The 15975-nt window shown below is 43.6% G+C and overlaps 1 protein-coding gene across 1 annotated transcript in view; it reads right to left on the bottom strand.

Moving 5' to 3' along the window:
* The window catches only part of LOC144599353 (uncharacterized), a 391192-nt gene that overhangs the window by 39186 nt on the left and 336031 nt on the right, over positions 1-15975 (bottom strand). The window contains exons 51-54 of the mRNA XM_078410145.1: positions 9967-10036; positions 8067-8234; positions 5283-5399; positions 4899-5162 (exon numbers count right to left, since the gene is read on the bottom strand). Coding sequence (XP_078266271.1) covers positions 4899-5162; positions 5283-5399; positions 8067-8234; positions 9967-10036 — 619 coding nt within the window. The remainder of the gene's footprint in view (positions 1-4898; positions 5163-5282; positions 5400-8066; positions 8235-9966; positions 10037-15975) is intronic.

A 15975-nucleotide genomic window follows, 5' to 3' on the forward strand; every position in this document is an offset into this window, starting at 1 on the left:
ACATTCCAAGAAATCCTCTTCCTCAGCACCCCTGCCAGTTTGGTTCACCCAATCTATATGTAGATTGAAGTCACCCATTATAACTGCTGCACCTTTAGTGCACGCATTTCTAATTTCCTGCTTGATGCCATCCCCAACCTCACTACTGCTGTTAGGTGGCCTGTACACAACTCCCACTAGCGTTTTCTGCCCCTTAGTGTTTCGTAGCTCTACCCATATCGATTCCACTTCCTCCAAGCTAATGTCCTTCCTTTCCACTGCTTTAATCTCCTCTCTAACCAGTAACGCTACCCCACCTCCTTTTCCTTTCTGTCTATCCCGCCTGATTATAGAATATCCCTGGATGTTGAGCTCCCAGCCTTGGTCACCCTGGAGCCATGTCTCTGTAATCCCAACTATATCATAATCATTAATAACTATCTCCACATTTAATTCATCCACCTTATTACGTATACTCCTTGCATTGAGACACAAAGCCTTCAGGCTTGTTTTTACAACTCTCTTACCCCTTATACAATTATGTTGAAAAGTGGCCCTTTTTGATTTTTGCCCTGGATTTGTCTGCCTACCACTTTTACTTTTCACCTTGCTACCTGTTGCTTCTACCCTCATTTTACACCCCTCTGTCTCTCTGCTAAATGTTCAATTTAGAAAGCAGTTATGCCTTTCCTTAACCTTGATAAACTCTTTCTGGACCTGTTTTGACATTGAATCCATTTTATTTTTTACTTCCAACTTTCAGTGTCAAGAGAGCGGGGGAATTTGAAAAGTGTAATTTAAAGACAACCGTTGGAGTGGCTGCAGCATCCAAATTGGTTAATTGAGTAGCAAATAAAAGTAAGGAAAAGATGTAGTGGAGCTACCGTTTTGGGGGAGAGGCTGTGTAGAGGTGAGGTGCCTGTGGGGAGGATCAATGTGGGACTTTGGCTCAGGAGTCTGGTGAGGAGACTATTAGAGATGGCTGGGAGGATTGGGATTCATCTGGTCTTTTGTGTGAGTCTCATGATTTTATTATTGGTGTAGTTGCAGTGTTGATGGCAGGTAAGTTGGTACAATGCTCCTCCTGCAGGATCACAAGGTCAAATGGGATAGGAGAAGTATTGGGCCATTTGGCCCATCAAGTCTACTCCGCCATTCAATCATGGCTAATCTGTCTCTCACTCCTAACCCCATTCTCCTGCCTTCTCCCCATAACCTCTGACACCTGTATGAATCAAGAATCTATCTTTCCCTTAAAAATATCCGCTAACGGCCTCGACAGCCTTCTGTGGCAAAGAATTCCACAGATTCACCACCCTCTGACTAAAGAACTTTCTCCTCATCTCCTTCCTAAAAGAACGTCCTTTAATTGCAAAATGGATGTGGGAAGACATGGAATCTGAATTGTGTCCAGGTGCAGCTCCTTAAAGACCACATTAAGTAACTGGAGCAGCAGCTGGATGACCCCTGGACCATCCGAGAAAATGAGAGCTCTTGGACAGGACATACAGCGAGGCTGTCATCTTGAAGGTCCAGGAAGAGAGAAGGTGGGTGACCCCGAGGAAGGGAATTAGACGTGGAGTACAGGTGGTCCCAGCAGCTGTCCCTCATCACAACAGGCACACCCTCTTGGGGGCTGTTGGGGGGGATTGATGCATCAAGACGACGCAGCAACCCTGGCACTGAGGCTCAGCAGGGAAGAGTAACGTCAGGCAGAGCCATGGCTGTTGGCAATTTTATAGTTAGGGGTCCAGACACCAGGATGGTGTGTTGCCTCCCTGGTGCCAGGGTCCAGGACATCTCAGAGCAGCTGCATGTCATCCTCAATGGGGAGGGGGAGTAGCTGGAAGTCGTTGTGCATGTTGGCACAAATGATATAGGAAGGAAAAGGAAGGAGGTTCTGCAAAGTGGGTATGGAGCCTTGGGTAAAAGGCTAAAAAGCAGGATCTCCAGGGTAGTGATCTTGGGATTGCTTCCGGAGCCATGTGTTACATAGAAACATAGAAAATAGGTGCAGGAGGAGGCCATTCGGCCCTTCGAGCCAGCACCGCCATTCATTGTGATCATGGCTGATCGTCCACAATTAATAACCTGTGCCCAACTTCTCCCCATATCCCTTGATTCCACTAGCCCCCAGAGCTCTATCTAACTCTCTCTTAAATTCATCCAGTGATTTGGCCTCTACTACCTTCTGTGGCAGAGAATTCCACAAATTCACAACTCTCTGAGTGAAAAATTTCCTTCTCACCTCAGTTTTAAATGGCCTCCCCTTTATTCTAAGATTGTGACCCCTGGTTCTGGACTCCCCCAACATTGGGAACATTTTTCCTGCATCTAGCTTGTCCCGTTCTTTTATCATTTTATACGTCTCTATAAGATCCCCTCTAATCCTTCTAAACTCCAGTGAATAGTCCTAGTCCTAGTCTTTTCAATCTTTCCTCATATGAAAGTCCCGCAATCCCAGGGATCAATCTCGTGAACCTACACTGCACTGCCTCAATTACAAGGATGTCCTTCCTCAAATTAGGAGACCAAAACTGTACACAATACTCCAGATGTGTTAGTGAGGGTAGGAACACGAGGATAGGGGAGATGAATGTGTGGTTGAGGAGCTGGTGCAGGGGGCATGGATTCAGATTTCTAGACCATTGTGATCTCTTCTGGGGTAGAGGCAACCTGTGCAAGAGGGATGGGTTGTGCCTTAACTGGAGGGGAACCAATATCCTGGCAGGCAGGTTCACTGGAGCCACACGGGTTTGTTTAACACGGGTTTGTTGGCAGGAGATTGGCAAGTGAGGTGTTGGATTTGGGAAGTCTAACATGGGCAGCACCATAGCTGTGAATGGTAGAGCTCTGAGGAGTGTTTTAGAGCAGAGGGATCTAGGAGTGCAGGTACACAGTTCCTTGAAAGTGGCGTCACAGTTGATAGGGGTGGTCAAAAAGGATTTTAGCACATTGGCCTTCATCAGTCGGAGTATTGAATTTCAAAGTTGGGAGGTTATGCTGCAGTAATATAAAGACTTTGATGAGGCCACATTTAGAGTATTGTGTTCAGTTCCAGTCACCATGTTACTGGAAAGATGTTGTCAAGCTAGAAAGGGTGCAAAGAAGATTTGCGAGGATGTTGCCAGGACTCGAGCTATAGGGAGAGGTTGAGCAGGTAGGATGTTATTCCTAGAAGCGCAGGAGGATGAGGGATGATCTTAAAGAGGTGTACAAAATCATGAGGCAGATATATTGGGTAAACACAGAGTCTTTTGCCCAGATTAGGGAAATTGAGAACCTGAGGACATAGGTTTAAGGTGAAGGGGGAAAGATTTAATAGGAAACAGAGGGGTGACTTTTTTTTACACAAAGGGTGGTGGATGTATGGAATGAGCTGCCAGAGGACGGAGTTGAGGCTGGTACTATTACAACGTTTAAGAAGCATTTAATTAGATACATGGATAGAACAGGCTTAGCCAAACACAGGCAGGTGAGACAAGTGTAGATGGGGCATGTTCAGTATGGCAGGCAGTGACCAGTGGGGTGCCGCAAGGCTCGGGGCCGGGGCTGTAACTATTTACAATATACATTAATGATTTAGATGAAGGAATTAAAAGTAATAGCAAATTTGCAGATGACACAAAGCTGGGTGGCAGTGTGAACTGTGAAGAGGATGCTATGAGGATGCAGGGTGACTTGGACAGGTTGGGTGAGTGGGCAGATGCACGGCAGATCCAGTATAATGTGGATAAATGTGAGGTTATCCACTTTGGTGGCAAGAACTGGAAGGCAGATTATTATCTGAATGGTGTCAGGTTAGGAAAAGGGGAAGTACAACGAGACCTGAGTGTCCTTGTACGTCAGTCACTGAAAGTAAGCATGCAGGTACAGCAGGCACTGAAGAAAGCTAATGGCATGTTGGCCTTCATAATGAGAGGAGTTGAGTATAGGAGCAAAGAGGTCCTTCTGCACTTGTACAGGGCCCTGGTGAAACCACACCTGTAGTATTGTGTACAGTTTTGGTCTCCTAATTTGAGGAAGGACATTCTTGCTATTGATAGAGTGCAGCGTAGGTTCACGAGGTTAATCCCCGGGATGGCGGGATTGTCATATGATGAAAGAATGGAGCGCCTGGGCTTGTATTCACTGGAATTTAGAAGGATGAGAGGGGATCTTATTGAAACATATAAAATTATTAAGGGATTGGTGGTGCTAGATGCAGGAAACATGTTCCCGATGTTGGGGGTGTCCAGATCCAGGGGCCACAGTTTAAGAATAAGAGGTAGGCCATTTAGAACTGAGATGAGGAAAAACTTTTTCACCCAGAGAGTTGTGAATTTGTGAAATTCTCTGCCTCAGAAGGCAGTGGAGGTCGATTCACTGGATGTATTCACTAGAGAGTTAGATAGAACTCTTAGGGTTAGTGGAATCAAGTGACATGGGGAGAAGTTAGGAACGGGTTACTGATTGTGGGTGATCAGCCATGTTCACATTGAATGGCGGTGCTGGCTCGAAGGACTGAATGGCCTACTCCTGCACCTATTGTTTTTGTATCTATGTATCTATGTACGGCATGGGTAAGTTGGGCCGATGGGCTTTCCAAGCTGTATGACTCTTTTACTCTATAACTGAATACTCACAATTTATTTTTGCTCACTTTCAAATGGATTGGTTCAATTAGATAAATGGTTGTTCGTCCTGTTCACATTGATTCTCACAACCCAGTTTCCCTCACTGCATTGTAAGCAGCCCATAATTTCAACAATTTACCATGCAGAAAAACCCCATCTAACTTGCAAGGGCAAGTGTAACAAAACAAATCTGCCATTAAGAATAAAGAAAAATCTGGAATAATAATCCATCCCCAGCTCCAACATCATGAATAACTGTGTCAATGATAACATTAGCAAAGAAAACATAGACACAATACATACTCATTGTGCTGTTCTGTGCTGCAAATGAATTCACGTTTTGTAATGTTGCTGCTCCAAAGGAAAAATCGTTTGTACTCAAAATATCAAAAATACAATCATCATTTCCTTGGCACGTTTCATTAGCTTTGCTGATTCTCTCTTTGTCTGTAGTTTGCAAAAGCTCATCATAAAATTTAGGCACAAAACTGTTGTTGTTGTAAGTGTACCAAGTCTCTCCAGCAGTTGTGTTATATGTAAATATACTGTCTTTCGCTGTTGTTTTCCCTAGAAAACACAGAGAAATGTAATCAGAATTATGATATAATTAGGAAATTAATTAAATACTAGGCAAGTCATTTCATTAACTAGAACAATATATTGAAGTACATGAAAACCGTGGCTCACATGTAAGACCAAAGTCAAAGAAAATCTGAGTGTCATTGGGCAATTTAATTCCATCATATTCAAGGTATTGTCCATCAGCAGTTTTAAAGTCATCTGTTTTGTCATCATTCCAGACTCCTAGAAACAAAAACGGGAAAGAATTTTGTAGTTATACCACCTATTCCAATACTTTACTCGGGTGCAAAACTTCTAAAATGTCTTTATACTACCAACTAAATTGAGGAGAAATGAACTGTAAAATGAAAACTAATGCCCACGTTCAGGAAATTCCCAACAGCCATCAGGCTATTAAACACTACAACCTCCAAATAAGCTCTGAACTACATAGACTTGGGGGCATTGGTTTTGTCTTTTTGCACAATTATTGTTTCTTAGCTTTTGTGAATTTATGTGAATGTGTGTGTATTTGCCTGTGTGTTTGTGTGTGTGTGCGTATATATATATATATATATATATATATATACTTTTTCTCTTTTATTATTATGTGTGTATATATTTATATAAACTTTTTCTAGTTTATTATATTGTTTACAGTGAACTATGTGCACAAATTCTGTTGTGCTGCTGCTAGTAAGAATTTCATTATTCTATATGGGACATATGACACTTAAAACACTCTTGAACATCCAGAAAATGTGAATTTACAAGCAGTTAAAATAAGTCTAAACTCTTAGCAGAGACATGAGAAACAGTGTATTGGTTTGAACAGGTCTTCTAGTCCTAAATGTGATCCAAGCCAGATAATTTCATTTTGTAATTCAGGTGAAAACATTAACACAACCCCCCCTCACCCCCCGCCCCCACCACCACCAACCCCGCTATTCTGAAATTTCATCTCTAAAGCTTTGTTTCTTCCATCGAGGCACATTATAACAAATTTTGATCAGATAGCAATTTGGTCAGCATTGGAAATTTGGTGCAGAGGGAAAGAGATGCTGCCATGTGCCTTCAATCTTTGTGGTAGCATGTTTGTTTCACTTTAGCTTCAGATTGGAAAGATTTGAATTTATTGCAAGTTTTATTTTTATACTAATACTAAACTAAAATAATGCAGACAATAACTTTTAATAAAAATTAATTAAAAAACAAAGTAGATATTAAATAAGTGTAAATATTTGCCGATTATAATATCAAACAAGATTTGATTAGGTGAAGCACTGAGCTGCAACACATGTGAATGGGTTCGGGTCAGAGCAATTCATTCGGCATTAATCGATATATTATGGAGGCGCTGAGCGGCGGAGGCCTTCCCAAGGTGCCGCGCCTGCGATGCCCAACCCGAAGACTCGTCGGTCGGCGGGACTGGGATTCCGCCTGAAGGCTCATCACAGGGCAAGATCTCACTGTCAGCAGGACCTCGCCTGAAGGCTCATCACAGGGCAGGATCTCACGGTCAGGAGGACCTCGTCTGAAGGCTCAGCGGTCGCAGGATCTCACGGTCAGCAGGACCTCGCCTGAAGCCTCAGCGGTCGGCGAGACCGTGAGCCCTGCCCGCAGCCTCCTCGGAGCTGGGGAAATCGGTCGCGAGAAGCAAGGACTGGTGGTTGGGTGTACTGGAGCAATGCCTCCCTCCAGCACCTTCAGGTAGCCTGCAGGAGGCACCCTCGGGACACAAAGATGGCCGGGCGAGGAGGGGAGAGGGACATCAGTTGGAGGGAACTGTTCCAGTACATTGAGTGTGCAGGGCAACCGGTTTTTGGACTGAATAATCGCACCAAAAATGGTGGCACCCGCATGTGTAATATATGCAAAATAAATGTCACTGCGCAGTTGCATATATGACAAATAAAGCAGTATTGAACCATTGCAACATATGCTCAATGTGAGCAAGCTAGAGTTCCAGAGACTGTGCTGCATCAGATCAAGGAAAAGTTGCCGACAGACAGGAGACTTTCCTGGTCACAAGACTAAATAAGAAAGGATTATGACATACATTTTGACAATTTGATTACTTTGTTGACTATTCATGATTGTTGTTTTTCAAAGAAAAGAACAGCAATGTTTCTCAATATGGTGATCTGGCCTGGGAAGGATGGCCAGTATCCCAACAGGCTTTGGGAGGATGCTACTAGCGAAAGACAGACAGAGTGAAATGCTGGAGCCAGGAGAACAAAGGAGCCCAGTGAAAACGGTCACGTCATTGACCTCTGGTGGGAGCAGAGCTGAAGGTAACTTCACGACTAGGCAGCACGGCCTTGAGATGATAAGGTGCCTGGACCGAACATATTGCAAAATAACTCTATAATGAGAAGGAGATGTGAACAAGCGACGTAATTAAGAAGTCCCCAGCCTGATAAGGAATGAAGATGTGTTTTGTTTATTCAACCCTTGGAGGAGTGACAGCTTGAAATGATTCACCGTAAAGCCATGAGGGCTTTTGGTTAGAACAAAGGCTTCCCTTCGAAGATGGAAGGAAAATTAGAATAAAGAAGAGACATCGGGAGTGACAACCTGGGAACAACCATGGCAAGAAGGAGGGACCTGAGTTTGAAGCTCAGAGAAGACGACCCCCTACCAACAGAGTGAATCTGGCCAATTCACTCATGTGGGTAATATCTGACTCCAAGTCATGAGTTTGGTGATTTAGTTTAAAAAGTGATAAGTTGAAATAGTAAAGTAAATGAGAAGTTATTAGAAGTCAATAGTTTGCATGCATGTTTAAGTTACTCAAGTGTTAATAAAGATTAAGTTGTACTAAACTAAACTAAACCTTGTTTTAATCTTTTGTTCGACACGTCAGTTGATACACTTAGAGGTAATAGGGTCAACAGTGATGTTACTCACCCAAGAGTCCTTCTGTCTTATTTATGAAAGCATTTTCCAATGAAGTAGTGAAAGTCAAAGCTCCCATTTTTCCTGAAACTGTAAGAGATATTCCCCCCTCAAAACTGGCGACTGTCTCATTGTTGGTTGTCCTCTGCAGGGTTACTTGATTTGTATAGGTAGAATTTTCTGTTAACAAAAAATCTTAAGCTATATTACATAGAAAAACGTAGAAAATAGGTGCAGTAAGCCATTCGGTTCTTAGAGCCAGTACCGCCATTCAATATGATCATGGCTATATCTAACTCTCTTGAATACATATTGACCGACACTGGAAAATAAATATTAATTGAATTCATTTAACAACAGGACTTCTTAAGCAACAGTGATTATATCAAAACTCACTTAAACTTAAAACATATGAAAGAGAAAAAATTGTCAACTAATATTGTATTACTACATTATGATCAAGCTCGGCTGCTGATGTGCACTTGCAGGAGACCTGCTGAGTCAGTCAGGGCTGAAGAGGTTTCTAGTTTGTGTTCACGGTCACGTCCACCAACATGTTTGTGTCTGACTATTGTTTGCTGCTGGTCGGCTATCACCTACTGAAAGACCAGAATCCGGCAGAGACATCGAACCTGAACAGAAATCTAAAGAGCAGAACTGCAGAAATTGTGTAACTGGTCTCATTCTAAGCAAAGGGGGGAAAATGACCAACATTTCAGCGGAAAGCAGAACGGGAGGCCACAGAGGACCCATCAATGGCGGGGGGGGGCACAATCACTAAAACACGAGGATATCTCAGAAGCTCCTCTATGGAAATCCCCACCTTGGGAGCAGATGAGGCGGGATTAAGCAGTGGGCTGGGGCACTCCCAGTGAGCAGGCCCGATTCGACGCTACAGTCAGACGATTGGGGAGGACTCGCCCCTGTGGGCACCGTGGGCTGCCAAGACGCCAGTGCAGAGTGATTGGTCGAGACGCGCTGGTCGGGTCGAGCTCTGATGTCGAGTTGGGCCGGTGACGAGTCGGAGACCCCGCAGACGAGGTTGGGTCGGAACCTCGAGGTCGGGTCAGAGTCTCAAACAGAGTTGGGCCGGAGACGGAGCTTCAAGGTCGTGGACGGACCGAGGTCGAGGTCAGGCCGAGATGGTGGACGGACCCAGGTACACGGGACCTGTCGCTGAGACAAAGGGGGACGCAGCGTGGGGGCCGGACAAAGAAGGGACGAGTGCTTTGTATAACTTTGACGGCATCTTTGCGGTGACTCTTTTGTGTATTTTGCACGGAAAAACAAGGGATTTCACTGCACCAAGCTATCATTATCATCATCATAGGTGTGCAGAGGACCTGACCAAATCCTTGCTTCCTTCAATGTCAGTTCTAATTACCTGAAGCTACAGGTTTCAGAGAAGCCAGGTATGCACCAAGATGTGGGCGCATCGTGTAGCTGTGGAGAAGCAGGAACTGGGTTTATGGCAACAGCATTCCCTGTTGAACAGGGAATGAACCTGGTCAACAGGTTTAATGTGCCCTTGCGATGGCTGATGTGACCCACGGCCAATGCTGTGCTGAAGCATCTTCTTGATCTATATTCCAGTTTACATAGAGAGCAATAATGGGCTACATCTGTAAGGAGAGGAGAGGACAATGTATCTAATGTGGCCCTCATAGACAAACTAGTGATCTCTTTGCTACTGGAATTCATTAGAATAGTTGAAATGAGGAAGAAACGTGAAAGAGATTTTGATCTGGCCGACCAGTTGTTCCTTTGATAGGGTGATACGCATTTGGTACCCAGAATCTCTATTACATACATTTCTGCTAAATATCAGTCCAGGATTATTTCATATTGTAGCAGCTATTTTAATTTTATTGTGCAATAGGAATTAATTAAGGCAAGGACTATTCATTCCAACCTGTTACAGTTACAACATTCCCATCGACCAGGAGCGTTAGTTCATCTTCATTCTTGAGATTCCACTCAACCTGTAAAAAGAACATTATTTCATTGCCTGCATCTAAAAAAAATGGGTGCCAAATATTTGCAAACATAATTGTATTATAAGAACATAAGTGATAGGAGCAGAATTAGGTTATTCGGCCCATCAAGTCTACTCCGCCATTCAATCATGGCTGATCTATCTCTCCCTCCTAACCCCATTCTCCTGCCTTCTCCCCATAACCTCTGATGCCTGCACTAATCAAGAATCAATCTATCTCTGCCTTAAATATATCCACTGACTTGGCAAAGAATTACACCTTCTGACTAAAGAAATTCTTCCTCACCTCCTTCCTAAATGAACATCCTTTAATTCTGAAGCTATGACCTCTAGTCCTAGACTCTTCCACTAGTGGAAACATCCTCTCCACATCCACTCTATCCAAGCCTGTCACTATTCTGTACATTTCAATAAGGTCCCCCTCATTCTTCTAAACTCCAGCGAGTCCAGGCCCAGTGCCATCAAACGCTCATCGTAGGTGAGCTACTCAAACGACTCATTCTTGGGATCATTCTGGTAAACATCTTAATTAGATTCCCTTAATTCTTTTTTTAAAAAGCGCTCTTGAAAATGTTGAAGAATAAGCTGAATATAAAATTCTCTGGTTATTCGGAATAGATATTTTGAGCACAAACTGATGTCTTGATTTTAACCTAGTCACCTGGGTGAGATTAGTTTGTGTTGAGGTGAGGGTGGTGAAAGATTTAATGGGAGGTGGGGAAGGGGAGGGAGAGGGATTATTGCAACAGATGTTCCCCCTTCATTCAGTTCAAATAATTTTATTCTGCACTAAGAAGTGAAACAGCAGTAATCCAACAGGATGTTTTTAAAAAATGGTTGGGCCTTGATTTTATTACGGTCCAATTTGCCATGTTAATCTGAGACCAGAGTGAAAACCCATGATACAGTTATTTTCACACCGATCTGATTTGAGGACCAGGTGTGTAGATTTAATTGCGGACTAAGAAGAACAAGAGTGCAGTGTGCTTGTGATTTTGTCACAGTTGCTGATGGCAAATAAGGTTGCTCATTGCCAAGGTTACAATAATATTCTAAATTATTTTCAAACCTAGTTATAGAGTCATCGTCATGCAACAAGAAAACAGGCCCTTTGGCCCAACTTGCCCATACTGTCCATCTACACAAGTCCCACCTGCCTGCATTTGGCCCACATTCCTCTCAACCTTTTCCACCCATGTTCCTGTCCAAATGTCTTGTAAATATTGTTATGGTACCTGCATCAACTATCTCTTCTGGCAGCTCATTCCATATACCCGTCACCTCTTTGTGGAAAAAGTTGCCCCTCGTGTTCCAATTACATTTTTCCCCTCTCACCTTAAACTTATGTCCAACGGTTCTTGATTCCCCGACTCTGGGTAAAAGACTCTGTATATTCACCCTATCAATTCCCCTCATGAAAACTGTAACATCCAGGTTCAGGATCAACTTTCTCTCCAACAACCATCAGGCTATTGAACATTACAACCTCCAAAATTAGCTCCAAAGTACATACACATAGAGGCATTGTTTTTGTCTTGCACTAGTTTCATTGTTCTGTTTTGGGACACATGACATTAAAACACTTTTGACTCTTGACTATATACCTCGGTAAAATCACCTCTCATCCTCCTGCACTCCAAGCTATATAGTCTTAGCCTGCCCAGCCACTCTCTATAACTCAGTCCCTCAAATCTTGACAACATCCCCGTATATCTTCCCGGCACTCTTTCCAGCTTAACAACATCCTTCCTACAACAGCGTGAACAAAACTGAAGACAATACTCCAAATGCTGCCTGACTAACATATTGTATAACTGTAACATAACATTCCAACTTCTTTACTTAATGCCCTGACTGAAGAAGGCCAATGTGCTGAAAGCTTTCTTGACCACGCTACCTACCTGTGCCAACACTTTCAAGGAACTATGTACATGAACTCCTAGATCCCTCTGCTCTACAATACCACCCAGGGCCCTGCCATTTACTGTGTAGATCCTGCCCTGGTTTGACTTCCCAAAATGTCACACCTCACACTTATTTTTTTCATTAACTATTCCTCAGCTTTCTTGCCCAACTGATCAAGATTCTGCAGTAATTTGTGATAACATCTTCACTTTCTATGATACCACCCTCTTTAATGTCTTCTGCAAACTTACTAATCATGCCTTCTACTTTCTCATCCAAATCATTGGCATAAAGCACAAGCAGCAATTGGCCCAGCCCTGATCCCTGAACCATACAGGCCTCCAGTCCAAAAAACAACCTTCCACGATCACTCTCTGCTTCCTTTCATGAAGCCAATTCTCGATCCAGTTGGCTAGCTCTCCCTGGATCCCATGCAAGCTAACCTACTTGAGCAGTCTACCATGCGGAACCCTATCAAATGCCTTGCTGAAGTCCAAATGGACAACAGCGATAGCTTTGCCCTCATTAACATGCGTAGGTTCACTAGGTTAATTCCCGGAATGGCGGGACTGTCGTATGTTGAAAGGCTGGAGCAATTAGGCTTGTATACACTGGAATTTAGAAGGATGAGGGGGGATCTTATTGAAACATATAAGATAATTAGGGGATTGGACACATTAGAGGCAGGAAACATGTTAAGGGGAAAGAAGTAACCAAAAAGGTTGGGGGAGTCCAGAACAAGGGACCACAGTTTAAGAATAAGGGGTAGGCCACTTAGAACGGAGATGAGGAAGAACTTTTTCAGTCAGAGAGTGGTGAAGGTGTGGAATTCTCTGCCTCAGAAGGCAGTGGAGGCCAGTTCGTTGGATGCTTTCAAGAGAGAGCTGGATAGAGCTCATAAGGATAGTGGAGTGAGGGGATATGGGGAGAAGGCAGGAACGGGGTACTGATTGAGATTGATCAACCATGATCGCATTGAATGGCGGTGCTGGCTCGAAGGGCTGAATGGCCTACTCCTGCACCTATTGTCTATTGTCTATTGTCTATTAACATTTTTGGTTACTTCTTCAAAAAGCTCATATTCATAAGATAAAAGTGCAAAAGCAGTATGCTGACAACCGCAGTCAATCCATATGCATTTTTAATTTTTATCTCAGAATACTTTCCAGTAATGTGCCTACCACAGATGTTAGGCCCTCTAGTCTACAGTTCCCAGGCTTTTCTTTACAGCATTTCTATTATTAATATTATTTTTATTGCTTTTTCAAATAGCATACAAAAACATTTAACATAACATAATATAACATAACAAGGCACATCAACAGCAAGGTCACTTTTAGGCACCTAAAGGCACTTTAAATATAAAGGAAGTAAGGCACCTTTCTGCTATAGTACATGTTTATATATATACTAGCGAAGAGGGCCCGTTGGGCCCATTCCCACCCCCCCATTCTCTCCTCCCCCAACCCCCCCTTTCCCCATGACCTCCCCTTTTCCCAGTACCCCTATTTCCCCCACCACTAAGCCCCCTCCGGACGACCCCTGTTGTTCCCCTCCGTCCCCATTCTCAGACCCCGCCACCATTCTCTCTCCCCCAGACACTCTCTTACTCTCCCCCCTTTCCCCAGCACACCCCTTTCCCCTACTCTCTCTTTCCCCCAGCACCAACAGGTCCGGGGGGGTGGGGAGCGCATCAGTGAAAGGTCCGGGGGGGGCGGGGGAGCGGCATCAGTGAAAGGTCCGGGGGGGGGGGGGAGTGCATCAGTGAAATGTCCGGGGGGGGGAGCGCATCAGTGAAAGGTCCGGGGGGGGGGGGGGGGAGCGCATCAGTGAAAGGTCCGGGGGGGGGATAGCGGGGAGAGGGTCTCCCAGGTGTGGGAGAGAGGAGAGAAGCAAGGGGAGAGAGGAGAGGGGAGCCCATACGCACAGACGCACCACGCTGAAAGCCTTCAATAAATCAGTAGGAGGGGGGTTGCGCGAGCTCTTGTCACATGGGCATTTTGACGTCACACGCTGAAGGCCATGGAAAAAACGGCTGGAATTTTTTTTATTTTACTCAAACCTCTGTAACTTAAAAAATACACGACCGAATCAAATAAAAAAATAATTTTCCAGCAGCGTTCAGCGTGGTGATTAAAGCGGTTCAAAAATTGTGGCTCTACGATTTACCGTTTTGCCGTAATCAGCCGCAATCAGTGAAATATATATACAAACATATATATATATTCACAAGATCTGAGTTTTAGTATATAGAATCTATATATATATATATATAAACTGTTCCCACCTTTAATAACCTAACCAGACAATAATCACAATGAAAATAAAGACAGTCAGCAGTTCCCTACAAGGCCTCAGTAAAATCTTCCCCCTCCAGAAATTTCATAAAAGATCCCGAAAATCTTTTGAAAAGTGTCGTATTTCCCCTTAACAATATATGTAAGTTTTTCCAAAGCAAGACACTGCAGTAATTCATCAACCCAACTTTGCTTGTTTGGTCTATAAACTGATTTCCATGACAAAGCAATTTTATGTTTAGCTTCAAGCAGACAAAATATAACCATCTTCTTATCTGGAGTGTTAAGTTTACAACTTGCTGGAAAACACCCGGAAATACAAAGTTTAGGACATAGTGGAAGCTTCTCTTTTGTGGCAATAGATAAAGTTGTTATTAGCTCCTTCCAGTACTCTTGGATGGTGGGGCATTCCCAAAGGCAATGAAACAAGCTACCCTCATGTACACCACATTTGATACACAGATCAGGTGTATTCGGGCGACACGGTAGCGCAGCGGTAGAGTTGCTGTTTTACAGCGAATGCAGCGCCGAAGACTCAGGTTCGATCCTGACTATGGGTGCTGCACTGTAAGGAGTTTGTACGTTCTCCCCGTGACCTGTGTGGGTTTTCTCCGAGATCTTCGGTTTCCTCCCACACTCCAAAGACGTACAGGTATGTAGGTTAATTGACTGGGTAAATGTAAAAATAAATTAAAAAATTGTCCCTAGTGTGCGGGGATCGCTGGGCGGCGCGGACTTGGTGGGCCGAAAAGGCCTGTTTCCGCGCTGTATCTGAAATATGAAATAAAATATGAAAAAAATGTGATGCAGTAAAACAGGAGTAATATATAGTGTCATTATCCATTTGTACTGGAGTAATTTGAACCGCGTATTTATTGTTTGGACTTGAGATTGTAAACATATATCCTGCCATTCTTCTACAGTAATTTCTTCATCAAGATCTGAACACCACGCAAGCCTTTTATCTTCTGAAGATTCCTTTGCTTTAGCTATAATAATTTGGTAAAACCGTGAGATTTGGCAACCTGCCTCATGATGGTTTAAAGCCGTCTTTTCTAAAGAGTTTTAAGTTGGTAGACCTAGTGAGCTTTGCTATGAAACTATGAAGTTTCTAATCTGGAGATACTTAAAAAAATGTTTTGAGTCAATTCCGAATTTTTATTTTACTTCATTGAAACTTAAAAGAATATCAATATTATATAAATCTGAGATTTTACTGATACCCTTGTCCGCCCATATCTTAAAACCCAAGTCATTAGTGCCTGGCGTAAAGTTTCTATTTCCCCAGATTGGTGAAAATTGGGATAGAGGAGGATTTTCCTCCAGATAGTATCCCTGGAGGTTTGGGAGTTTTAACCCACCTCTGTCATAAGGTAAGTACAACAGGGTTAAGCGAAGCCTTGAACGTCTACTATTCCAAATATAGTTATGAAAAAGCTCTTTCATTCTAGTAAAAGTTAAAAGGGGGAGCCAGCGGGATGGTCTGAAAGAGGTAAAGGAATTTAGGAAGGACTAGACCAAGTGGACCCGTTGGGCCCATTCCTCATAGAGGAGGGGGCAGGGAAGGGGAGAGGGTATGATTGAGTGAGGCCTGGACCCAAAGCCTCTCTTGTATTGTAGCACCCTCAACCTCCCACTCAATCCCCCCTTATCCCCCCCTCCTCCCCCAACTAACCCACTCCATCCCCCCAAGCCAATTTCAGTTAATGCAGGAAAGGTTTGG

The sequence above is a fragment of the Rhinoraja longicauda genome, chromosome 13 (assembly GCF_053455715.1).
Source record: "Rhinoraja longicauda isolate Sanriku21f chromosome 13, sRhiLon1.1, whole genome shotgun sequence".
Taxonomy (NCBI): Eukaryota; Metazoa; Chordata; class Chondrichthyes; order Rajiformes; family Arhynchobatidae; genus Rhinoraja; species Rhinoraja longicauda.